At 38.4% G+C, this 27,758-nt stretch overlaps 1 protein-coding gene across 5 annotated transcripts in view; it reads right to left on the minus strand.

The window, feature by feature from the left end:
- Window positions 1–4,326: 4,326 nt before the first annotated feature.
- Window positions 4,327–27,758, minus strand: part of LOC149163197 (uncharacterized) — a 242,518-nt gene continuing 219,086 nt past the window's right edge. For 4 of the 5 annotated variants that reach the window (XM_089437564.1, XM_089437562.1, XM_089437563.1 and 1 more), the window contains one exon: window positions 4,327–5,426. In XM_089437564.1, coding sequence (XP_089293690.1) covers window positions 4,973–5,426 — 454 coding nt within the window. In that variant the 3' untranslated portion in view covers window positions 4,327–4,972. The remainder of the gene's footprint in view (window positions 5,427–27,758) is intronic. The other variant, XR_016261975.1, reaches the window with a different exon arrangement.

Here is a 27,758-nt window from a genome sequence, read left to right on the forward strand (position 1 = left end):
TTATCGCTCCATTGTTGCCCTTGACCTAGTAGTTGCTCTTTTAGGATCTCCTCCTAAGACCTCTGCTAGTTTGAGCAGTAACAGAGCCAATTAGATTCTACCTTGAAAAAAAAAAGGGTCCAAAAGATGAGACTTTCCATTAGAATCCAGTGAAATCTACCATCAGAGTGACAATTATGCTTATCAATGGAGAACCAAAAAGGTTCTATACTCGAAGAACATGAGCAATTGCATTCAAAAAATGTCTCATCAAAAAAATCGTACAAATGAATTGTAAAATAATATTTTATTGTAGAAATTTATTTAGTGCTAATAGGGACATTGTTAGGGTAACAACACTCAATAACATGTTCATAGTATACATGTGACCAATGTAAGGTGATGTTAGATGTTAAGAGTTAGGTAATTGAAACACCTAGCTACTTTGAAATAATTACAATTATATAACAAGAGACAATGTGTGAATGTGTGAGAGCTTGTACTGCTCATGCATTTATTTGGGCTCTCCCATTGTGAATAATGTGTGTGCTCTAATTTCATAACAAAAGGAATCATAAGATGACATGCTATTCAGTTCACCATGCTATTAAGTCTAGTGGTTGAGATGGTGCATTAGCAACACCAACGAGCATAAAAGCCCAAATCGATGTTATGATATGGCCAAGTTTGATGCACCCCATGTTATTCAAACGGGTCTACAATGATAATATGGATTTGGAGTTTGCCCATGGGGCTTTGGATTGACGGTGAATGGGTGTGTTGTTAAAGCACTCCTTGCGATAGGTCACCGGTTCAAATCCCCCGTGGGTGCTTAGGTAGTATTATATAGAACAAAATATAAATATATATATATATATATATATATATATATATATATATATATGGAGTTAATAGATCCCCACGAATCACAAATAAATACCCACCAAGAATACGAGATAACATGTTACTCATAAATTGTGAAGTACTAAGTAACCGGATTCGTTGATATACCCCGACGAACCCAAATCCCGCGTGTCCGATACGATTCGCTGGAAAATCGTATCCCAAAATCGGATTCGACGAGTCCGACTAGGATTCATACGAACCCTGTACGAATCTCGTACATGACCAGCGAATCCCGATTTTAGGATTCGTATCCCAGAGAAGTGTCTGTCGTGGGTTAAAAAGCACGCATTTTTTTATTCTTTCACATTGTTTGTCATTTGTATCTCCATTGTTTGAGCTATTTGCAAGGAGATGAGGGTTTGAAGCAAAGAGATAAGGGTTTGGAGCAAGGAGCTAAGGGAGTAGAGCGTTCGGCAAGGAGATTCAAGCACCAGATAAGTGCATTTCAGCTCCAATTTTTTGCATTTATTATTCTATTACAGCAGTTTGTATATGATTTTTTGTTTACAAATTTGTGCATGTTTTGTTCATGTTTTTTACAGTATTCATGGCTCAATCAAAGGCAGCAGTTAGGGAGCAAAGGAAGGCAAGAATGTCTCCATTGGAGATGCCCCTCCTCCCCCAATATCATCAGAGTCTACTGCAAGTAATGTTGAGGGAAGAGGAGGACCTAGAGACAATATTGATAAATATCCATTGTGGAAATATGTCACAAGAGAGGATGGGACAAGCACCAAGGGGAAGGAAGGAGGCAATGTGCAATGAAGATGCAACTTTTGTCACATTGCTTTCAAAAGCACATATTTCCATGTGAAAGCCCATTTGTTGGCTTTACCGGGTTGTGGGATTGGAGCTTGTAAAGTTGTTCCTTTACAAAAAAGAAAAGAATTGGAAAAAGAGTCCACTGTTGGTATGGAAAATGTGGCTTCAAAATCAAAAAAACCCAAGAATGAAGACCCCCTTCCATTTTTGAGGAAAGCCACCACCAAATTTCCATTTGAGAGTTCTATTGGGGGACAAGCAGCAAAAATAAGAACAATTGCACTTGGTCCAATGGACAAGATTTTCCAAAAAAAGAGATGGGAAGAGCTTGATCTCACCATTGCCTTCTTCTTCTATCAAAACTTCATATCATTTAATGTTGCACGCTCACCTCTATTTATTGAGATGTGCCGAGCTCTAACTCAAGGGGCTCCATCAGGGTACGTGCCTCCTGAGTCAGAAAAGCTGAGAACCACATTGTTGACGAAGGCAAAAAAAGAGGTGCAAAAAATGCTTGAGCCTATTGTAGCATCATGGCCAACATCTGGGGTTAACATTGTTTCTGATGGATGGACAGATCCAGCATGACACCCAATCATCAACTTCATGGTGTCTTCCTTGAATGGTCCAATTTCCATGAAAGCACTGGATACACTTGGAGAATACAAGGATACACAATTTATTGGTGAGTTATTTATTAAAGTTATTGAAAATGTAGGTGTTGATTCTTGTGTGCAAATCATTACAGATAATGCACCTGTTTGCAAGGCTGTTGGCATGATTTTGGAAGATAAATATCCACAAGTGTTTTGGACACCTTGCATTGTCCATTCATTGAACTTAACACTGAAATCCATTGCTTATGATGTGCTTTGGATTGGTAACATTATTGACGATGCACGACATATCTGTAACTTTGTGCAAAATCATACAAATGCCCTCACTATCTACAAGGAGTACACCAATCTATCATTGTTGAAGATTGCTGATAGACAGTTTGCCTCTTCATTCATGATGTTGAAGAGGTTGATGGAGGTCAAGACCGCTCTTGGGTCCATGGTTAATTCCGAGTTTTGGTCTTTTTGGAGAAAGACAGATTAGGTAGCCTCTAAAGGAGTGAAGGACACAATGCTAGATGATGCTTGGTGGGAGAGGGTAGATCTAATTATTTGGATCATGGACCTTATCATTTCTTTGCTTCGATTTGCAGATACAGACAAACCCATCCTAAGGGAGGTTTATGAGGGATGGGGTTCCATAATTGAGTCTGTGAGGAGCATTATTCTACAGAGTAAGTGCCCCGAGTATGAGACATCACGAGAAGCCTTCTGTGATACTATACTTGATATTCTTGTCAACAGATGGGACAAGAATTGTACACCTTTACATTGTTTGGCTCACTCATTGAACCCCAAATACTACAACCATGAGTGGCTGAATGGTGGACCTTCTCGCAGATTCCCTCCACATGGATAGTGAAATCTCACAGGGGAGGAAAGAGGCATTCAGGCGGATTTTTCAGGATAGTGCATTGCTTGATGAGGTGGAAGATGCCTTTGCAGAGTTTTCCACTGGTAGTGGTCGATTTGGAGGTTATGATGTGATTAGAGACAGGGGGGCTAAGAAGCCCTATTCTTGGTGGGCAAATCATAGGGCAACAAGCCCTCCTCTTCAACAGTTAGCCATGAGGCTCCTCTCTCAGGTGACTTCATCCTCTTGTTGCGAGAGAAATTGGAGCACATATGGGAATTTGTTTAGTGTGAAGAAGAGCAAGCTTGAGCACTCCAAGGCAGAGACAATAGTGTATGTGCACACCAACCTTCGTCTTATTTACAGGCAGAGGGAAGAGTGGTTGAGGGGACAGACAAAGATGTGGGATGTCTTTCCTGATGATATGGGTCTAAACACCAGTGTTGAGTTGGCATTGGCCAACATGGATCTCAATGATCCAGTGCTAGAGCCTGTTAGATTTGATGACTTAGAAGGGTCATCCTCCACACCAATAGATGCAGAGGCGACTATGGATACAGGGAAGGAGGATGCAGAGGATAGTGAGGACCATGATGATGAGGACATTGATGCCGATTCTGATGCTGATGATGAGGATTGATGCTTTAAGGCTTGTATACCTGTAGTTGTTTTATATTTTCTATTTCTATTTGCCATTGGAATTGTACCAGCACTACCTATGTAACACATTTTGATTTGATGACTTAATGAGAAAACTACAGTTGTCAGTGTGTTTATCTTACTATCTTGTAGTTGTAAGTTGTCTTTCATTTATGAATTATGAATCATGATTTATGTGACCACTAACATGTATTTGAATTTTGTATGTACTATGCATGCTATAGATGAAGATCTATGTTTGAAATCAATAAATTTGTATCATTAATTAAAAATATCTAATTTTTAATTAATATATATATATATATATATATATATTTAATAAAATAATATATAACGAATCCTACGTGTCTTGTTCCGGGGGTCAACGTGTCCGAATCCGACACTACAAATCCCGAATCCCGAATCCCCGTGTCAAGTGACTTAGGTGAAGTATAATAAAAACTGTGCCTGTGATTATTAACTCATTTGAAAACAATGCACCCAAAATTGCTACGGTAATGCCATAATACAATCGAATATTTCAATCTCAAGTCGTGCTCACACCAAAACTACTTAATATTCCTTAAATAGTACCAGGGTGAAAACTTTAATAAACACGTACATATAAAACTGTTAAAACAGCAGGATTCAAACCATCATAATCTCCTGCAAAATTGCTTAAAACAGACAAAATCACCGTCGAATAGATTTAAAATCATGCAATATGCTTCACCCACCAAGTATGGACTAAAATCTCTTCAAAACAACAGCGTATCCCATAACCACAGAAGTCACTTAACTTTCCTGTATCCCACAATCAACATGATCTAATGCTTATATAAATATTCCTTATACTGAAGATCCACCAATATTCCTGGGCTTAGTGTGCAGGATAGTTCAACTTATCATCTCTCTTTCTACTTCTCGCAGTAATTTCTCCATGCTGTAATTATGCAGTAGTTTTAGTGGTTCCAGCTTTGTCAACCTACTTAAAGGGTTCAATTTGCCTCTAGATCCAGGCTCATCTTTAACAAAATACCCCTGCCGAGGCTGACAACCGTCAACTGTATATGCTACATAATCAGTCCAACTCAAATTACTTCATATCAATTTCACAACAAAATTCCTCACCCAAAGGTTATAGATTTATACCTCGCCACGACTAACAAAATAATTCTTCACATTGCCAGCAAAATGGCATTAGCTTGAGTGTCTACTAGTGCTTACTTGCAGTTCTTTTGTTACTACTAATCCGTGGCTCAACCCATCCGTCACTCTGCTGCATTTGTGGGGTAATTTTCCCAGTAGCTTTTAAATGAACTGAATTACCATTAGGCTTTTCAAGAAGATACGACTTTCCAGATGCTTTTGGGATGCTTTCTAGACAAGATTTTGAGGCAAAGTTAGCCTTAGGTGCTTTGTCCTTCACGACTTTACCAACCCCATTTGTATCAACTGCTTTAACAGGAAATCCGGATGGTTCTTTATGATCATGTGCAGTATGAAGCGGATCAATCTGGCTCTCTTGCGTCTCTAAAACCATGTTAGTGGATGGAGACTCAGTGGACACAAACTGACCACTAAAGCTTTCAGCCTGTGTCTTCTTCTGGGCACTAGCAATCTTAAAGAGTTCACCCAGGCCAGTCTTCTTAGCAAGAAGATGAACAAACCTGATTTAGCATCACCCGGATAACAATTGTAAGAAGAAAACACGAGGCAAGAAATATAAAATTTTCCAATCTAATGAAATATCAAAGGAAAAGCATCATCAACATAGAATCAAAGGTTAGCTCAAATGAAGATGAAATCCATTGCATATTCATATAATCCAGAATCTCAGAGATAATCTAACATGGACAAAAGGTAACATTCAGACAGATCTGAAGTAATGAACACCTGAATTAATTGTATTTGAGATTCTCAGAGCACCAAAAATTGTTATAGAGTGAAGCATAGCCATGCACTCCCTACATTTTCAAACTGGTTAATGGAAAGAAAAATATTAAAATCAAGAACCAGGACCGAGACCAAACTGGAACCAACCCATGAAACAGTTTACTAAAATACACATAAAATATGAAAAATTTAATTACACACATCAATGCAATCCAAACCATTAAACACCAAATATGCAAAGAGAAGGGGCACGCCATCATATAACACTAACAGAGTTTGCGAGGGGTGGGCACCACTTTTTTGTTTATTCTTTTTTTGACAAAGGTGTCTCAACTGGTCAATCCAATATGTGAACCGCTTGAACTGGTCTGTGAACCAGCCAGTCAGGTTCACAAACTAGTCCAGATTCCCCATGAGGTCAACCAGTCCAAGCTGGCTGGTTCTTGTTCTGTACAACTGGTTTTTAATACACTGATGCAAAAGAGTTTCAGCATATAAGCTGTTGTCTTCATGTTCAAATTCACATCGTTCCTTGCTGTTTAAAGCACTTTAATAACCAAGAAACACAATCTTTTAATTTGCTAAATGAAAAACAAATTCAAAGAAATTGCATTCTTTGTGTTGCCCCATCAAGGGAAACTACTTCCAGAGCACTCTCAGGTATGCTATGATGCTGCTTCGATGAGCTCTCATGTTCATATTTGCCAATTCACGCTTGTTCTTCCAGGGCTTCCATCAAACATATGATCATCCAAGTTTAAAACATCCATGAGTTCTATCAGATGACTCAGCCATGGTATATCAGCACCTATGCCTTACACCTCAAATGTTACATGCAGTCGCAAATGGTCCTTCATGCATTATCTTTACTTGAGTTGGTGTTATGATATCATGTGTGGATTTGTTGCTTAGACTCAGTGTGATGGTTCCTAACCTTGTCATGAAAGTAATAAACATGGGGTATGATCTGATAACACATATTATTTATTAACAAGAAAGATTTGATTATTTTGTCTCGTGTACCTACTACCATGGGGGAACATAATTGTCCTTAGATAATGTTGTTTTGACTTAGGACAAATCATACTATTGGTGATCTAGTTGAGTAGACTACCACATATCCAAACAATACCTAACATTTTCTATCCTTTCCCTTCCACTTTCATTTCATTCATAAAAGGATATTATCTCCACTTATGTTTGACTTATCAAATGTCATCCAACAATGTCTAAATGAAGAAATTGAGGAACAATGTAAGCCAAAGTTAAATAAATCTAAGAAGTTAGAAGTGAAGAGCAACATGTTAAAAAATGAAAAAAAAATAATAAACATCACCTTATTAAAAAGGCCCCACCCCAAAGTCCTATGCTAAAAATGCATTTCTAAAGGAAAGGACTAAGAAAAATAAAAAACCAAAAACAGGGGATAAATAACGTGCCAAAGTGGTAACTCTATGCAAAGCTACTTGTTGACCACTACATGTCAACGACCCATAACAGTACACCTCTTATTTTTCGCACAAGGGATAGCGAATGTATCTGTGCCGTCCAGTTATCATCATCACCCTAATCATCATGTTATAATGTAAACCCATTTTGCATGTATATGATGTAAATAATCTCAGCAGAACCATGTCATGTATGTAACAACTTATATAAACCTACATTTCTAGTGACGATCTCCATTCTAGGAGGTTTTTCCATTCTCGAATGGTCAGGAGAGTTTTTCCCTCCAGTCTTACCCTAAAGCTGGAATGGATTTTGTCGCTAGGATTTTAGACGAGTCCTACTGTTCTAAATCGAGTCAATGTAAAAATAATTTGGGAATAATCCTAACTATTTGGTGAGATTATTTCATTACAAATTGCTTGGTCTGTTGGATTATATTTGTGTCGCAAAAATGGGTCGTCTGTGAGGATCTATTTCAAATGGGTTTTCCCTCTTATGATGCAAAAATATGAAAATCATGATGTAAAGTGTCTTGAGAGTTGGAATATTAGTTTATCCCCTCATAGGTTAATTAATTAAATTTTTTCACCCAAAATTAATTAAAATCCTATGCCAGAAATTTAATTAATTCTAAGTCCTAGATAAATTTAAATTCTCCAAAATCAAAATTCGTCGGTTCTAAAAAATTAAATTTTAAAACGTCCCGGAACTAAAGTAAATTAATTCTTTTTGATAAATTTTAAACCTTTGATCCCTGAGGGTTAAGTCATAACCAAAATTTTGGGGAAATTAACTCAAAAATTCTATTTTTGAGTTAATTAAAATGCATTTAAATAAAAATTTCGAATTCCTTCAATATTTAAATATTTCGACAGATGAGATTAAAAGAAATTTTAATCTTAATCAACCGTCGAGATTGATTTGACGATGATCACTCGAACTAGTCATTAGAGAATTTATCTTTAAATAGGAAGTCATTTATCAATTCATCTATCTGATCTCTGAGTCATGTGCTTAGCAAGAAGCTCTGGTGTAATCTTTTTTTTTGGATAATAAAGAAAAACTTTGGGGTTAAATTTTGCTGGTATTACTCTTCATAGGAAAACTGTAAGATGTGTTGTTCTCATGCATAATTTTTTCTAAAGCCATTGATGATAGCTTCTAAAAAGTGATTTGAGTACATGTATCTTGCTCAGTCATTGGAGTTTGAGTAATAACTTAAATTTTGAACGTAATAACAAGTATCTCTATTTGTCTGAATTTTATTATTATTTTCTCGCTCTATTTTTTATTGTTGGATTGGACATTAAGGGAAGTTTTCAGTTGGACCAGCCAACTCCCGATCCGTATTTTCTGAAGAGCTCAACTAAATTAGCTACGGGCTTATTATAAGAATTTTGTTGGTGATACATGAAAGGGTTTCGAGATAGCACCTCCTTTAAAATTTAAAAAATCTTTTAATTTGTGTGCAGCGTAATGATAGATCAGGCTTAGAGCCTTCAACTTGTAATTATTGAAGAAGAACCAAAAAATAAAAATAAAAAAAATTATCATTGTGTATATCGTTTCTAGGTATTTTGTTTTTCTTTTTTGCAGTTGCAGATTTGAAAGAAGATTTTTGTTTCAAGCCAGATCTAGACTTTGGAGGGTAAGATCTAGCCTCAATATCACTTCGCAGGGATATTATTCAAATTTTTGCAATCCAAGGGTTTTAAAATTCTTAGATCTAGAAATTTTTAAAAAGGTTTCAGGGATAAATCTGAAGAAAAGCGATAAATCATTTTAAATCAAAATTTTATGAAATTTTGATTTTAGCTTCTGGGCTACCATTATCTGTTGACTGGGTTTTTCGATTTGCTACAAATTTCGAAAAAAAATTAAGAAAACTGTTAACATTGGCAACCAGGGCCAAACTCCATGTGGGTCATCTTATTTATGGCAGCTGATATTTTCCTTAGATTCCTCTTGTCGAGAGGTGTAGGATTGATCTAAAGATCATCCGATTCCGACAAGTATTTATGAAGATATAAATTAATTTGTATTTACTTGACAAATTGTCAAGGTCGGCCAGCAGCTAAATGTGTGGCACACATGCCCAGCGAATCATATAAGTACAAGTGAGGTTGATTCATTATCAACTCATCTCATCTCACTCATTCTTCTCTCTCTCTCCTTAGCTTTGGGTTACACAAGGAGCAACTCACACGTGGGAAGGAGGAGGACACAGTAGGGCAAGGAAGACGCAGAAAGGACACAAAAGTTGCAGGTCATCTCTTTGACCAGTGTTGACCAAGCATTGACCATTCAAGAGTGCGGTTTTGGTGTGGTTGCCTCTCCTAGGCAGGCCGCAGATTTTGGCATGCAAACCGAGGCAATCTGACCTCTGGTTTGACCAGCGTTGACTGCCCTAGTTTGGGGCAACAGGTTGACTTCAGTCAACAACAGTTTGACTGTGTTTTTGGGGTTGTTTATGGGTTGCTTCTTCAGGTTGTTCGAGGACTAGATGACCGGGAAATTGACCAAGCATATTGGAGGTCAATTTCATCTCGTTTGACTAAGTTTGACTTTGCTGATCTAGGGTTTGTTGCTGCTGATATAAAATTACAGAATTCTGATTTTGTACTCTCTCTCTGCTGAACTATTGAAGATAAAAGAAGATTGGATTAAAGGGTTTCCCCACATTAGGGTTTGTCCCTGGCTAGCTGCCACATCTTGTGTCTCTTGTCTTGGCTTGTTTTCTGTCGATCGTTTAATGTTCTATCTGCACTTTACTTAATGTATATGTGATTGCTAATCAGTGGTTAATAAGAAGAAAAGAAGTAAACTGCTCTAAGCATAGAACATACCATAATTTAACATGGTATCAGAGCTGAGGTAAAGACAAAGCCAAAGCAAGAGCAAGAGCAAGAGAAACCACCGAAGGTTGGCAAGGCTATCCTAAAAACGTCATGGGGTCCTCAACACTCTTCCCTGTTGAAGACAAGCTCCGTGAGAAGTCTGACCATCACAAATGGAAGATGTCTCTCGATCTGACTTTAGAAGATCAAAAAGTGTTGGACCATGTGAGAGGCAATATTGTTGCACCTCTATCAAATGCATCCGCCACTGCTAGAGGCAAGTGGACCAAGGGAGAAGTCAAAGCAAAGAAAATCATCCGAGACTATATCAACAAGCGCCTGGTGACCTATGTTTTCGATCTGACCACCTCCAAAGAAATCTACGATAGACTGGTGAGTTTATTTAAAGTTAATGATGCGAATCAAGTTTTCTTCATTAGAAATAAGCTGAAGGAAATTAAGAAGGGCAAAGATGAGAGTATGCAAGCATATTTCTTAAAGATCACCGAGATCAAAAATGATCTCCTATCTACTGGGGAAGTAGTTCCTGATAGGGAAATGACTATCACAACTCTTGGAGGACTACCACCTGAATGGTATATATTCAAGATTACTCTTCTCAACAATAATGTCATCCCAGGATTTGAGGAATTGATGGCTAGATGTATCCAAGAAGAAACAAGGATGGAAGAGCAAGAAATGCCCGCACTTGAAGGCAATCCCTCTGCCTTTTCTTCTCATGCTAAAAGAAGAAACAATTCTGGGGCTAAATCCAAAGGAAAGGCTGGACCGAAGGGTGGAAGAAAAGGACGATGTTACAATTGCAACAAAATGGGCCACTATGCGAGGGAGTGCCCTGATAAAAGGGACTCACACCATGACGATGACCAAAATCACTCTCAAGGCAATCAAAAGAATGGCAGGTCCGATTGCAGAGGTAAAAGAAATGTCGAAAATCAAGGAAGAGGACAAACCTTCAAAAGGGCAAGAAACTATAGGTACGAATCTAATGTTGTTAACAATAAGCAAGATGAATATTGTCTACCAGTGGCCCTCTCTAATACTGCTCCCCCGGACTCGCTGGGAAATTGGCTTATTGATAGTAGTGCCTCAAGGCACTTCACTGGTTACAAAGAAGCTCTCTCTAATCTGATAGGGAAGGAGACCAACCTGGAAATTGTTCTTGGAGACAACGCAAAATATCCAGTGAAAGGCATAGGGAATGGCACTCTTCAATTAAATCAGGGTAATACAATTCATTTGCAAGAAGTCCTATATGTACCTGATCTCAACAAGAACATGTTGTCTATTTCAGCAATGGAAGACAAAGGCTACAAGGTGACCTTCATCGATGGCAAGGTACGTGTATGGAAAAGGAATTTTAAAAACGCTTTCACTCTTGGGTTTCAAGTCGATTCATTATATCAGGTCGGAGGAAGTCCGTTGGGTGCCATGTCTTGTGACACATCACTTCAGTCTGAACTATGGCATCGGAGGTTTGCTCACCTTCATTATAAAGCTCTACCCAATGCAAAACAAATGGTGACAAGGATGCCCGAGTTATGAGTAGAGCAAGAAGGTGTATGTCCTGGATGTGCCGAAGGGAAGCTCAAAAGGGGACCATTCCTCTCAAGCCAAAGCAAGACCTTCGATATATTGCAGTTGGTTCACTCAGGCATATCTGGTATGATGCATGTGAACTCCTTGGGAGGATATTTATATTACCTCACTTTTACAAATAAATATTCTCGCAAGACTTGGATATACTTCTTGAAAGAGAAGGATGAAATGTTCACTTGGTTTCGTCACTTCAAAGCCTTGACCGAGAATCAAACCGAAAAGAAGATCAAGATATTAAGGACTGATAATGGGACTGAGTATGAATCCAATGAGTTCCATGGCTTTTGCAAAGAGGCTGGCATTAAGAGGGAGACTACAACACCATATACTCCTGAGCGAAATGGTGTGGCGGAAAGGAAGAATCATACGATTGTGGAAGTTGTTCATGCTATGCTCCATGATCAAAGACTTCCTAAGTTTCTATGGACCGAAGCGGCGAATACTGCTGTATATGTGCAAAACCGATGCCCTCATCAAGCATTGGGTTCCAAGGCTCCCGAAGAGATGTTCACTGGTAAGAAACCTGATGTATCTCATTTTAGAATTTTTGGAAGTCTTGTATATTTTCATGTGCCGAAGGAGAAAAGGAATAAATTAGGTGCATTTGGAAAGAAAGGAATCTTCATGGGCTATAGCGAAAATACTAAGGGCTATAAAATCTATGTGGCTAGTCAAAGGGAAATCGAGATTAGCCATGATGTCACCCTTGACGAAGATATGGCTCTTAGCAAAGTTGACAATCTTCCTACTCAACGGGAATCTAAAGAAGTTGACAGCAGGGAACCGAAGGAAAAGGAATATGAGACGATGCTCAATGTGGAAGAACCTATGGATCCTATTGATCCCCCTCCGCAAGAGCCTTCCTCTTCTAGGAAAAGGCCTTCATGGCTTAGGGGGACACTTGATGATGCTGAAGGACACATTGCACCCACATTGCATCCAAAGGGACTTTCCGGTAAAGTAAGAAGTCGGCCAAGTATCAGGGATACTTGACCATCATGAGCATGATCATCCAAAATTAGAGCCTTCGTCATTTGCAAAAGATGACAAGCATAAAGTATGGAAGGATGCTATGACTAAGGAATATGAGTCCATCATGAAAAACAATGTCTGGGATGTGGTCCCAAGACCCCAGGGACAAAGCATTGTCTCTTCGAAATGGCTTTACAAGATAAAGCATGCAGTTGATGGAAGTGTTGAAAAGTATAAGGCTCGTTTTGTCGCTCATGGCTTCTCTCAAAAGGAAGGTATAGACTATGACGAGATATTTGCACCTGTTGCTCGATATACCACCATCCGCTCGATCATTGCCCTTGCTGCTTTGCAAGCATGGAACCTACATCAAATGGATGTCAAGAGCGCGTTCTTGCATGGTTTGATCAAAGAGGAAGTCTATGTGTAACAACCCAAAGGATTTGAGATTCATGATCAGGAATCTCACATGTGCAGGTTGGAAAAAGCCCTTTATGGGCTGAAGCAGGCACCCCGAGCGTGGTATGAGAGGATTGATAGCTACCTGATGAAGTTGGGATTCACTAGGAGTGAAGCCGACCCTAACCTTCACCTATAAGGTTGAAGATGACAAACCTCTCATACTGGTGTTGTACATTAACGACCTCTCTCTAGCAGGTGCAGACCCTCTCATTCACAATGTAAGAGGGATTTGGCTTCTGAGTTTGAGATGAAGGACCTAAGATTGATGCACTATTTCCTAGGACTGGAAGTTTGGCAAAAACCAGGGGAGATTTTCCTATCTCAAGGAAAATACATGGTGAAGATATTGGAAAGGTTCGGTATGGTGGACTGCAAGACCGTCACTACCCCGTTGGAGCTTGACTTCAAGAAGTTAAGCGGTAGTGTTGCCGGACCTGTTTTACGAAATGCTACCGAGTATCGTCAACTCATCGGAGCATTGATGTTCTTGGTGAACTCCCATCTGGATATATGCTTTGCAGTCAACATATGGTTGAGCCTCACCACACACATTGGATTGGTCCCAAAATCTGTTGAGATATCTTCGATGCACAATCACACATGGTTTAAGATACACTGTCGGAGATGTGAGACTACATGGATATACCGATGTTGATTGGGCAGGCAGTGTGGTGGACCGAAAGAGCACTTCCGGGCACTGTTTCTCTTTGGGGTCTGCCTCGATATCCTGGATGAGCAGGAAGCAGAAGTCGGTGGCTTTGAGCACTGCCGAGGCAGAATACATTGTTGCTAGTATGGCCTCTTGTGAGGCAATCTGGTTGTGGAAGCTCTTCAATGAGTTGTTTGGATTCCCATTGGATACCACCGTGATCTTGTGTGACAACTAGAGCGGGATTTGTTTATCAGAGAATCTCGTATTTCATGATCGCTCCAAGCACATCGATATCAGGTACCACTACATCGGGGATATGGTACAACGAGGAGCAATAAGGCTCCAACATATCGGTACAGACGAACAAGTCGCCAACATTTTGACGAAGCCCCTGGGAAAGGTCAAATTCTTGACTTTCCGAGAACGACTTGGTGTTGTTGAGAGACCCTCTTATGAGGGTCGTGTATGATGCATATATTGAGCGCTGGGAACTCCAGGGGGGCGCAAGGTACTTCTTGGAGCAACATGCGACCACAGGGCAACTCACCATCCCCTGGTGGTACGCTATGTACAAGCCGAAACATTCAACCTTCCCCTATGACACCCTGTGGCAACTGTTGGACAGGATGATTAGTTCTCCTATGGGCCAAGATGATTAGTTCTCTCGTGGCAATTGTGGGACAGGATGATTAATTCTCCTGTGGACCAGGATGATTAGTTCTCCTATGGCGACTGTTGGACTGGACGATTCGTTCTCCAATGGACGAGATGATTAGTTTTCCTATCGAGGCATCCTACCCATGCAGTCTGGGACTCATGGGAACTACCTCTCATCTGATCAATGAGTAAATGGGGTTAGTGACCATTAGTAGTACTATCAATGGACGCATCGTTGTATCTATCGTACTCCCTATGCTAGGATGACCTCCATTGATTTGGTACCAATGATACTGATCTGGGATTAGCGAGAGTAGTTGACATACTCTGACACTGACTTTAGGTCAGTGGAGGATGGTATGATACATCCTCGATCATCTCTTCTTCTTCATGGTTCAGCAGAGCAGAGCCAAGCAGTGCAAGGCAGTGCATTTGATGGCTGGGACAGTACCGACGGTCAGACGGATTAGCAGATGGAGTTCTCCCTAGTTGAGAGGGAGTGTTAAAATTGGCAACTAGGGCCAAACTCCATGTGGGTCATCTTATTTATGGCAGCTGATATTTTTCCTAGATTCCTCTTGTCAAGAGGTGTAGGATTGATCTAAAGATCATCCGATTCCGACAAGTATTTATGGAGATATGAATTTATTTGTATTTACTTGACAAATTGTCAAGGTCGGCCAGCAGCTAAATGTGTGGCACACATGCCCAGCAAATCATATAAGTACAAGTGAGGTTGATTCATTATCAACTCATCTCATCTCACTCATTCTTCTCTCTCTCTCCTTAGCTTTGGGTTACACAAGGAGCAGCTCACACATGGGAAGAAGGAGGACGCAGTAGGGCAAGGAAGACGCAGAAAGGAGGACGCAGAAGCTGCAGGTCATCTCTTTGACCAACATTGACCAAGCATTGACCATTCAAGAGTGCGGTTTTGGTGTGGCTGCCTCTCCTAGGCATGTCGCAGATTTTGGCACGCAAACCGAGGCAAACTAACCTCTAGTTTGACAAGCGTTGACTACCCTAGTTTGGGGCAGCAAGTTGACTTCAGTCAATAGCAGTTTGACTGTGTTTTCAGGGTTGTTTATGGGCTGCTTCTTCAGGCTGTTCGAGGACTAGATGACCGGAAATTTGACCAAGCATATTGGAGGTCAAATTCATCTCGTTTGACTAAATTTGACTTCGCTGATCTAGAGTTTGCTACTGCTGATATAAAATTACAGAATTCTGATTTTGTACTATTTCTCTATGCTGAACTATTGAAGATCAAAGAAGATTTGATCAAAGGGTTTCCCCGCATTGGGGTTTGTCCCTGGCTAGCCACCACATCTTGTGTCTCTTGTCTTGGCTTGTTTTCTCTCGATCGTTTAATGTTCTATCTGCACTTTACTTAATGTATATGTGATTGATAATTAGTGGTTAATAAGAAGAAAAGAAGTAAACTACTCTAAGCATAGAACATACCATAATTTAACAAAAACCCTTATCCCTTCATTACTCCAACTTTCATCTTCCTCTGTTGCCTCCGGTTTTCCAACTATCTATTGTAAATTTCGAATATGTTGCTCTTCATCCTCGAGCTCCCTTCCTCGTCGATCTGTGTTGCCATCACTGCTCTTCCTCCCTCACTCACAATTTCTACTGCAGCCACCATCAAACGCCATCTTCCCTCGCTGCCTGCAAAACGCTGCTCGAGATCCTTGCTATCCTCGCAGATTTCTAACGTTGCCCCTCTCCTCTTCTATTCGTTGCTTCTCACTTCCCTCTGCCCGCAATCCCTTGTTGCCTCGGCTCCATTCCACAGTGATTTCCGTTTCCTCCAAATGTTGCTACAACTCATTGCCTCCATCGACCTGCAACTTACCCTTTCTCTCTCGTTGTCAACCTGCGTTCTCCTCTTCTTAACCCGCGCAGCTCCCTTTCCTTCGCTACCAAAACATCGAGCTTCTCACCCATCCGCGTCCCTTGGCCCTCCGTCACTGCCCTCATCTCCTTCCCGCGGACCTGCAAAAAACGCGTCAGCTTCTCCTCCCTTCCGTCTGTTGTAGCATTTTTTGCTTTTGATAAGTTAGAATAAATTAGTCCAAAAAATGAAAATATTTTTCAAAAAATGTTAAGCTAGGATATGGACAAAAAGAAAACTGAATAAAAATGTTAGGAAATATTTTGATAAATATGTCCATATCAAAGAAAATGTTAAAATAGATGCCCTAAAAAATGAAGGCAAAAATTAAATGTTAGGTTAGAGAGAAAAGCAAAAAGCAAAAAACAGATCATGAAAGTGTGCAAGTGCCAGTGCCACTACCTTTTACTTTATTATGCAAAATAATGGTTGTGTGCAGCTTATCATAAATGCCACAACCCATGATAGTCAAATAGTTTAATCTTGACTAGTTCATGCTTTAAATTTCATGTTTATAGTTAAAGAAAAAAGATCTAGCGAAACTGTTTAATCTTGGCAGATTAGTAGTTAGGTAGATAATAATAAGGAGCTCATCAGTTTAATCTGAGCCCTTGGATGTTATAAGGTTAGAATTAGATAGTTTGATTTTCAAAAGAAAAAGGAAAGAAAAGGGTTTGCTAGCCTAAATGCACCCAATTAAGTGAAGAAAAAATGTTAGGATAAGTAAAGAGTAGGTAGAAGAAAGGTTGCAGAAGTACAAAGTTGATTGAAGCATAGGCACATTTATCATGCTTGATCATGTGTTTCAATGTGCAGGAGCAGTTATGAAAGTGAAAGGATGTTCACTAGTTGATTTGATTAACTTCCCCTCATTTCATTTCACCCCCCACTACATACTTACTAATTTCCTCATTATCATATCATTTCTTAAAAAATACTCTTTTCTCTTCATTTTCACCCTTGCCCCTTGGTTTCACACATTTTCCTAGAAATTTACCCTCCAAAGGTCATTTCCCTACTCAAAACCCCTTTTCCCTAGTGTGAAACCCATTCCCCTCCAATTTATTTAACTTTAACTCCGCCATACGGCTAAAAAACCCTTTTAACCTATAAAGTCCCCTATAGCCTAAGTTTTGTTTCACCCCACATTACTTAACAAAACTCCACAAATTCATGTTACCCGACAAAGCCTTTTAACCCACCCTTGGTAGGGTTAAATAAACCCCATCATGGTTAACTCCAATCCCACTCCTAAACCCATCGCGATATGTTTAATCACCACTTTATTCAATAAATTAATTACAAATCACTTGTGATTATTCCCTGGGCCCCGCTAATCTCCACCAATTGCCCTTCATGCAGCTTTATTGCGTGATAGCCGTTAGATCTTTCACCCTTAGATCTAACGGCGCGCATCCATATCGCGCACTCTCGATCTCTGACTTTTACCCGCCCGAGAGCACGTGAGATTCGTGGTTTTGCTCGGGCCCTTGTGGTTACATGCCAGCTCTACGTTAACTCACGTGTCCTCGGAGAAAAACCACCCCACGGCCAAAAGCAATGCAATAAGCAATGAAACCACCCCCCCCCCCCCCGCATAGGCCAAAACCACTCATTGTTCACAATTATGAATTTCCGCACCAAAGTTAATGGTTAACCATTTAAACACAAAAACCCTCGTTTTCACTCTTTTCACTCGTTTTTCCAGTGAAACATGTTTAACCCTGCTTGCTCACCCTCAGCCTCTGCAACCAAATTGGGCCTCCGATTACCTTCCAAACATTGCCAGGACTCCGTCCATACACTATCTTGTTCCCTGAAGCCATTGCGGCCCTCTCTGTCAGCCTGTGTTTTTCTTAACAATTGTTGTATTTTGCAAGTGATTAGCAGAAGGCCAAAAGTTCGGATAAACAGTTTGATACTAATTTAAAAACTTGTTTGTTCCAGATTCTCGAGAAATGAATTCAAATGATCTTCCTGTACAAACAGAAATCAGGGTTAAACCAAAAACAGAGCAAAATGAAACATTTACACAATAAATGTTAAAACAGAGGAGGCAGATAAAGACAAATAGATGAAAGGTCATAAGTTAAATGACATCCAGCGTGAAAATCAAACAGCGTTCAGCATTTGAAGGAATAGTCAGCCAACTCCAACAATTTTCATTTCTTTCAGTGATAGTCACCAACAGCGCAGCATCAAAATAGTGCCAGATCAACTAGCAGTCTTTATTTTGATAATCTATTTTTGTAAAAATAGTTTAGGATATTTTCTTAGTTCTATTGTTGTATAAATAACTCTCTTTACGAGTTATTATGGGTTGACCATTGAAAGAGGGTTGCAGTCTTGAAGAAAGGTTGCACCATTGAAGAAGGGTGGACCATTGAAGAAGAGTTGCACCCTTAATGAAGCATTTGTAAACATTTGATGTACTTAGCTTTTTTGGACCCTTAATACAAAGCAAAGGATTCTGAATTCAGTTTTACACAATTTGTGTTTCCTGTAAGTTTTTTCAATATTACTCATTATGTTTTTCTTCATATTCTTATGACTTTACAGAGATAACTAGGTAGGAATAATTGTGTTTCAATCTATTCCTATAAGCTTTTGAAGTGATAATCTATAAAGGGAATGGATTAATGGACTCTCTGTTTAATTAATTCCCTCTGAATCAATAAATCATCAGCATCTTGTTGTAAGCATAAGCATATTCTCTTGAACCTTCTGAACATCGGTCAGAGATTTTCATACTTATGATTACACAATTTTCTGTTTGAAAATTGTGATAATCATATTATTTCTTTGTTTCTGCTCACCACTATTCAAGCTATTTCATTGTGTGCAATTTTATAGCAGCCCTCCGCTTTGGAATTAATATTATTCAAAAGGTTAGGCATTACAGTGTTACCTCTGCCTTGATAGCTAACCATTATCAACTCAAAGGTACAACATCAATCTAGCGTCGTTGTCGGGGATTCGAATTTCATTAAGTTTTCCTGGGGCAACGATATTCATTCTATTCCTTTAAGGTGATTAAAGGTCTAGAAAGGTTAAAATCCTTCACCTGGCGACTCCACTAGCCCAAACTGGCACCTTTTAAGCACACCAGATCTCATTCAAAATCTGACTTAGTTAATCCTCTGTCAGATCTTGAAAAACTTCTGAGAAAAGCCAGTTCTAAAAGGAGACATCAACCATCTTCTTCTTCCTCTTCTACCTTGCAATATGAAGATTTAGTATCATTTGATCCTTTTAGTAATATTCCATCCGATCCTAATTTGACACAAATACCTCCTAGGGTTTCTAAACTATTAGATAGGGGAGTTGACTTAGATTCAACTTTCCTCATTCATTCTTTTGAAAAGCATCCAGAACCCCCACTACCACCAGGATCACCTAAAACTGAGTCTGACTTGGGTGTTCATTTACCTGAATACAAACCCACAGATTTCATATCCCCTACCACTTATTCATTTCCTTCCACTTCTGAACGACCTGAAGCTTCTACTTCTGAACAACCTAAAGAGATCCTCTCTATATATTCACTCCACTCTTTGAAACAAAAGAGGGTATTCATTCACAAGTCCCAAAGTTGGTTCTTAAGACTGCTTTAAAGTTATTCAGGAGATCCCCTCCTTCTTCACTTCCACATAGGCACACACCCCATCAATCACCTTCTTCATCTACCTCTTCTTCATCTTCTTCTTCATCCACACAAACAGCTCATACACCACCTTCTACTATGGCATTCCAACCTATTGTACAGGCTAGATATGCAGCTTTAGTCTTATCTGCTAACCTTGATGCATTCCCAGCTGGATACTTGAAATACCTTCCCAGGTATAATGGAGAAACTAGTCCCTCAGCTGAGGACCATCTCTAAGCTTTTCTAGACTTTGCAGACAACATGAATATTGAACAAGAAAATGTTTACATGAGATTGTTTGTACAGTCACTTGAAGGAAATGTAAGAATCTGGTTTAGGCAGTTACCTATAAATTCCATTAGAAATTGGGAAGAGCTTATAACCATATTTAAAAATCAATGGGGTGTAAAGAAAGATCCTCTTTACTTTCTGACTGGGTTTGAAGAACTTAAAAGAAACTTTGGTGAACCTGTATCAAATTTTATCAAAAGGTTCAATAAACTTTATCATAAGATGCCCCCTGATTGTAAACCCCCTGTAGCAGCAGCTAAGTCTAGGTTTTCTAAAGCCTTTGACGATGATTTTGTTGTAATGCTAAGAGAGAGAACTTCAAGAACTCCTAAAGATATGCAAACAAATGCTATAGAGGTGAAAGCAAATAGGGTTGCTTCGACTTCCTTGAAAGCTTAAGAGGAAAAGGCCCAAAGAAAACTCAAATCTATTCAAGAAGCCTCTAGCTCCTCTAGTTCTTCTAAGACTAAAACAGAGGATTCTAAAATAGATGAAATAACTTCTCTTCTTAGAAATCTATCTAATAGAATTTCCTAAATTGAGACTCAACCTAGGACAATTCAACAAACAGTTACTAGACCCAAAAATCAAAATCAAGGTCAGTATAGAAGGAATCCACAATTAAAAATTCTTCAGAGACCTAGTAATGATCAGCAAATTCCCACTCCTTTACTGATAGATGACCAACGACCTGATGAAAATACTATGACTATTACTGAAGATATCAATAACATGGATACTTCTTCTAATCAAACAGTTATTATTCCTCTCTCAAATAAAATCAGGTTCATGAAGATCAAGAATCCTCACAGGTTTCTAAATACCATGCCTTCTCTGAATTTTTAATTGCAGAGTTGAACAAGAGATATGATCTTAGGCCTAGACCCGACCCTGGAAGAGCTCCTAAGGAGACTCCAATAATTGAACCTTGTACCAAAGATGCTAAAACTCAAACAATTGTTATTCGACCATTAAATCAGTGAACTAATACTGCTCAAAATGATAAAAATGTTTTAACTACATTTAATGTTGAAAAAGAGTTAGAAATAGTTAAAATCCCAATTCTACTTTCAGAGCTTTCCAAAAACCCTGGGTATAAAAATCAAGTCTCCAAATGGATACAAAACACCTCGGTTGACGCTGAAAGTGATATCATTAGTTTGCAAGATGAAAAAACTGCAGTTGTCTTTGGTCCTAGCTCAGATATGATAGATGAAATAGTGCCTCATTTCTATGTAACTCTTAAGACAAATGATTCCATGTTATATAATTGTATGCTTGATCCTGAAGCATCACATAAACTCATGCCAAAAACTATCATGGACCATTTGAAAGTTGACATAACTAGATCCTATCATGACTTGTACACCTTTGATTCTAAAAGGGTGCCATGCTTAGGATTGATTAAGGATTTAGTAGTCACCCTTGCCCAAATTCCAGTGAAAAGTGTAGTGCTTGATATAGTTGTCACAGATATCCCTCCCAAATTTGGAATACTCCTTTCTAGGTCTTGCTGTGCCAAATTAAGGGGAACTCTTCAGATGGATATGTCTTATGCCACTATTCCAGTTTATGGGGGAGAACAACTAAAGTTATATAGAGAGGTAAGATTTGTGCACACTGTTTGCAAAACAGACCAACCAAAGAACCATTCCATTTATGCAATTGATCGGGATTTTGGTTGTTTTCAACTCTCTTCAAACCAAATACATGAAACTGAAGTTAAAATAGAAGATGTAATTGAAAGTCCTGTACCAAATCAAACTGATGTATGGAAACTATTTTTTGATGGTTCTTGTACAAAAGATGGAGCAGGAGTTGGGGTAGTTTTAATTTCACCAAACAATAAACAGAAAAAAAAAAAATCACCCAATCAAGCTAACTCGACTTCAAAGTTACAAATAATGTGGTTGAATATGAAGCTTTCCTTTTGGGACTGCAATTAGCCAAAAGCTTAAAGGTTCAAAACTTAAGTGTTTTTACTAATTCAGAACTTATTGTCAAACAAGTGAGAAATATTTGCCAAACTAAGCATCCTAGACTTAGGTCTTATCGAAATAAATTTTGGGATTCAGTTGAAAACTTCTTTGATGTTTTTAATTTGACTTATATTCCAAGAAATCAGAATATTTATGCAGATGCCTTAGTTGTTTCTACTAGTTCATTTAAAATTCCTGATCAAACCAATGTACTCTATCAAATACAGGTCAAGTACAGACCATCCATCCCAGACAATCTAAAACACTAGCAGATATTTGAAGATGATGAACATTTGAAATCTTTTTTGCAGATTATAGATGAATTTTCAGTCCTACAAATTGATGAAGATAGAACAGAAATAAATGAAAATGACACTTCAAATTTCAATTCAAAAATTGTTGATCATGACATTATTCAATTGTCTAACAATTTTATTCCCAAAGGCCTCATTCCTTTAGAAAAATTGTTTGAACAAAATGATGTCCTCTGAAATCCTCGGTCCATTTCTTCACAAGATGACATAGAAGAAATTAATATTGGAACAAATGATGATATTAAAAACATCAAAATCTGTGCATCTCTAGATCCTGAGATCAAAGCTCAATATCTTAAGTTACTTCAAAATTATAAGGATGTTTTTGCATGGACCCATTCTGATCTAAAAACCTATGATACTTCATTAATACAGCATAAGATTCCTTTAAAGCTAGAAGCAGTTCCTTATCAACAGAAACTTACGAGGATCAATCCAGCTCTTCTACCAACTATAGAAAAGGAAATTAAGAAAATGCTAGATGCCCAGATCATTCTCCCTCTTAGATATTCTAATTGGGTTGCAAATTTAGTTCCTATTAGAAAGAAGAATGGAGAAATCAAACTATGTGTGGACTTTAGAAATTTGAACAAAGCATCATTAAAAGATAACTATCCTTTGCCCAAAATGAATCAGTTACATCAAATGGTTTCAGGAGCACAAAGACTTTTTATGCTTGATGGTTTTTCAGGCTATAATCAGGTAAATGTTGATTCAGCAAACAGAGAGAACACAGCCTTTACTACACCCTGAGGTACATTCATGTATGCTAGAATGCCATTTGGCTTAACCAATGCTGGAGCAACATTTTAGAGAGCTATGGATATAGGTTTTGTGGGTCAGGTAAATAAATTTGTGGTCATTTATCTTGATGTCATAACTGTTTTTTCTAAATCTGATCAGAAAAATCTAAAGCACTTGATGAAGGTTTTTGACAGGTGTAGAAAATTCAGAATATCATTGAATCCTAAAAAGTCTCTGTTTGCTATCAAAGAAGGAAAACTGTTGGGCCATATAATTTCAGAAAAAGGAGTAGTGATTGATCCCAAGCATGTGTCTGCCATTAAAACATTGACCTTACCTAGAAACAAGAAGGAGATTCAAGCTTTTCTAGGCAAGATTAAATTTTTAAGGAGATTCATCCCAAATTATGCTAAGATTGTAAAAGATATAACTGACATGCTCCGAAAAGATCATGAAGTTAAATGGACTGTCTCTTCTAGGCATGCATTTGATCAGATCAAGAAAGCTATCTCTGAAGCTCCCACCTTGGCCAGCCTTTATTACACTAAACCATTCAGTATCTTTTCCTTTGCCTCAGAAACAACCCTTGTTGTTGTTCTACTACAAAAGAATGAAGATTCCCATGACCAACCCATAGCTTTTTTCAGTAAGCTTATGAAAGATGTCGAGCTTAAGTATGACATAATTGAGAAGCAAGCCTATGCCCTTATTGAAGCCCTGAAATCTTCAAGGATGTATGTCCTACATTCTCCTACTACTGCTTATGTTCCTGGCAGTGTTGTGAAAACTGTTTTAGCCCAACCAGACACTGATGGAAAGAGAGGTAGATGGATCACTCAAATACTAGAGTTTGATCTAACTATCAAAACTACAAAGCTAGTAAAAGGCCAAGGATTAGCTAAGCTTCTAGCTGAATCCAACTGTAAAGTGTTTGGAATCAATTCTGTTTTAGAGATACAAGAAAAGAATCCACAAGAACCTTCTCAAACTTCAGATAAGAAGAATACACAAGAACCTTCTGTCCTTGCAGAAGGGGAGAATCCACAAGAACCTTCCCTTCATCCCAAAGAAAAGAATCCACAAGAACCTTTACCTTCAAATCAGATCCACCCTTTATACATTGATGACAAATTTTTGTTGTCAGATTGGTACCAAGACATTGTAAATTTCTTGATCCATTTTGAATGTCCAACATCATTCTCCAAAAGCCAGTGTAAAACTCTCAAACTGAAAGCAGTCAAGTACTGTATCATAAATGAAAATTTGTATTGGAAAAACCCACTAAATATTTTGTTATTATGTTTAACAAAATCAGAAACTGAAGGAATCATTGACCAGTTTCATACAGGATTTTGTGGAGGACATTATGCTTGGAGAGAAACAGCATATAAGATATTAAGGGGAGGATTTTATTGGCCAACATTGTTCTTACAAGTAGGAGCAAAGGTCAGAAGTTGTGTTCCTTGTCAAATGTTTGCTGGTAAGCAAAATTAACAGCTCTTCCACTAGTTCCATCAATAGTCTTAGGACCTTTTCTCCAATGGGGATTAGATTTTATTGGAGAGATTCATCCCACTTCAAGTAATCAACATAGATGGATCCTCACTGCAACAAACTACTTCACTAAATGGGTGGAAGCAATTCCAGTGAGAAATGCTACTGATTCAGTAGTAATCAAATTTATTGAAGAGAACATCTTATCTAGATTTGGTTGCCCAACTAAAATTGTCACTGATAATACAGCAGCTTTTTCTAGTGTTAAAATGATTGAATTTTGCCAAAAATATCATATTTTGTTACATCATTCAACTCCATATTACCCACAGGGTAATGGCCTTGCAAAATCCTCAAATAAAAGTCTGATAAAGGTAATCAAAAAGACTCTCGCAGATCATAAAAAGACTTAGGACTCTCATTTAATTTATGCAGTATGGACAACCATAATTACTCCAAAGAGATCTACTTGAAAATCTCCTTTCCAGTTAGTTTATGGGAAAGATGCAATCTTCCCTACCAATTTGGCCTTCCTGTTTTAAAATTCCTGCAGGATTCAACAAATGAACCTAATGATTTTTCAAGGAGAATAAATAAGATTATTGAACTAAATGAAAAGAGAGATGAAGTTCAATACAAGTTGAAAAAGTATCAGAATAAGATGAAGAGCATGTTTGACAGAAGAGCCAGGGAAAGGGACATCAAGGAAGGTGATCTACTTCTAAGATGGAATTCCAGGAGAGAAGAAAATGGAAAACATGGCAAGTTTGACAACCTGTGGTTTGGACCTTTAACAATTGCTGAAGTGAAGGGAAACAACACTTTTGTGCTACAAAATCTTGAGGGACTATATTCCACTTATCTTATAAATGGAAGGTTTCTCAAACTAAGAAGTTGAAGTAGATTTCATTACTACCATTGTAAAAACTCCGATTTCTTTTACTTTTCAAGTTGTCAGTGTGATTTCTTACAGCAAAAGACTCCATAGCTCGAGAAGAAGGCACATGGATTTGCAGGTTCTCTACATTCTACAGGATAAAGCAGTCCCCAGATGGAGCCAATGTTGTAGCATTTTTTGGTTTTGATAAGTTATAATAAATTAATCCAAAAAATGAAAATATTTTTCAAAAAATGTTAAGCTAGAATATGGACAAAAAGAAAACTGAATAAAAATGTTAGGAAATATTTTGATAAATATGTCCATATCAAAGAAAATGTTAGAATAGATGCCCTAAAAAATGAAAGCAAAAATAAAATGTTAGGTTATAGAGAAAAGCAAAAAGCAAAAAACAGATCATGAAAGTGTGCAAGTCCAAGTGCCACTACTTTTTACTTTATAATGCAAAATAATGGTTGTGAGCAGCTTGTCATAAATGCCACAACCCATGATAGTCAAATAGTTTAATCTTGACTAGTTCATGCTTTAAATTTCATGCTTATAGTTAGAGAATAAAGATCTAGCCAAACTATTTAATCTTGACAGATCAGTGGTTAGGTAGAGAATAATAAGGAGCTCATCAGTTTAATCTGAGCCCTTGGATGTTATAAGATTAGAATTAAATAGTTTTCTTTTCAAAAGAAAAAGGAAAGAAAAGGGTCTGCTAGCTTAAATGCACTCAATTAAGGGAAGAAAAAATGTTAGGATAAGGGTAGGTAGAAAAAAGGTTGCAGAAGTACAAAGTTGATTGAAGCATAAGCACATTTATCATGCTTGATCATGTGTTTCAATGTGCAGGCGCAGTTATGAAAGTGAAAGGATGTTCACTAGCTGATTTGATTAACTTCCCCTCATTTCATTTCACCCCCCACTACATACTTACTAATTTCCTCATTATCCCATCATTTCCTAAGAAAATACCCTTTTCCTTTCATTTTCACCCTTGCCCCTTGGTTTCACACATTTTCCTAGCAATTTACCCTCCAAAGGTCATTTCCCTACTCAAAACCCCTTTTCCCTAGTGTGAAACCCATTTCCATTTGAAAAACCACTTTCCCCTTGTAATTTCTGTAAAAACCCATAAAACCCCCCTTGTCCTAAGTTTTTATTCCCCCCTCCGCTTTATTTAACTTTAACTCCACATACACCTAAAAAACTCTTTTAACCTATAAAGACCCCTATAGCCTAAGTTTTGTTTCACCCTGCATTACTTAACAAAACTCCGCAAATTCATGTTTTCCCAACAAAACCTTTTAACCCACCCTTGGTATGGTTAAATAAACCCCGCCGCGGTTAACTTTGGTCCCACTCCTAAACCCATCACGATATGTTTAATCACTGCTTTATTCAATAAATTAATTACAAATCACTTGTGATTATTCCCCGGCCTCGCTAATCTCCACCGATTGCCCTCCGTGCAGCTTTATCGCGCGATTGTCATTAGATCTTTCACCCTTAGATCTAACGGCATGCATCCATATCACAAGCTCCCGATCTCCGAATTTTACCCGCCCGAGAGCACGCGAGATTCGTGGTTTTGCTCGGACCCCTTGTGGTTATGTGATAGCCTTGCGTTAACTCATGTGCCCTCGAAGAAAAACCATCCCACAGCCAAAAGCAGTGCGATGAGCAATGAAACCACCTCCCTGCGTAGGCCGAAACCACTCACTGTTCACAATTATGAATTTCCGTGCCAAAGTTAACCGTTAACTGTTTAAACATGAAAACCCTCGTTTTCACTCTTTTTGCTCTTTTTTCAGTGAAACCTGTTTAACCCTGCCTGCGCCACCCTGAGCCTCTGCAACCAAATTGGGCCTCCGATTACCTTCCAAACATTGCCAAGACTCCGTCCATACACTATCTTGTTCCTTGAAGCCATTGCGGCCCTCCCTGTCAGCCTGTGTTTTTCTTAACAATTGTTGTACTTTGCCAGTGATTAGCACAAGGCCAGAAGTTCGAATAAACAATTTGATACTGATTTAAAAACCTGTTTATTCCAGATTCTCGAGAAATGAATTCAAATGATTTTCCTGTACAAACAAAAATCAGGTTTAAACCAAAGACAGAGCAGAAGGAAACATTTTCATAGTAAATGTTAAAACAGAGGAAGCAAATAAAGACAAACAGAGGAAAGGTCATAAGTTAAATG

The sequence above is a fragment of the Pinus tabuliformis genome, chromosome 5_2 (assembly GCF_031772625.1).
Source record: "Pinus tabuliformis cultivar Carrire ecotype Pingquan chromosome 5_2, CPIR1, whole genome shotgun sequence".
Classification (NCBI taxonomy): Eukaryota; Viridiplantae; Streptophyta; class Pinopsida; order Pinales; family Pinaceae; genus Pinus; species Pinus tabuliformis.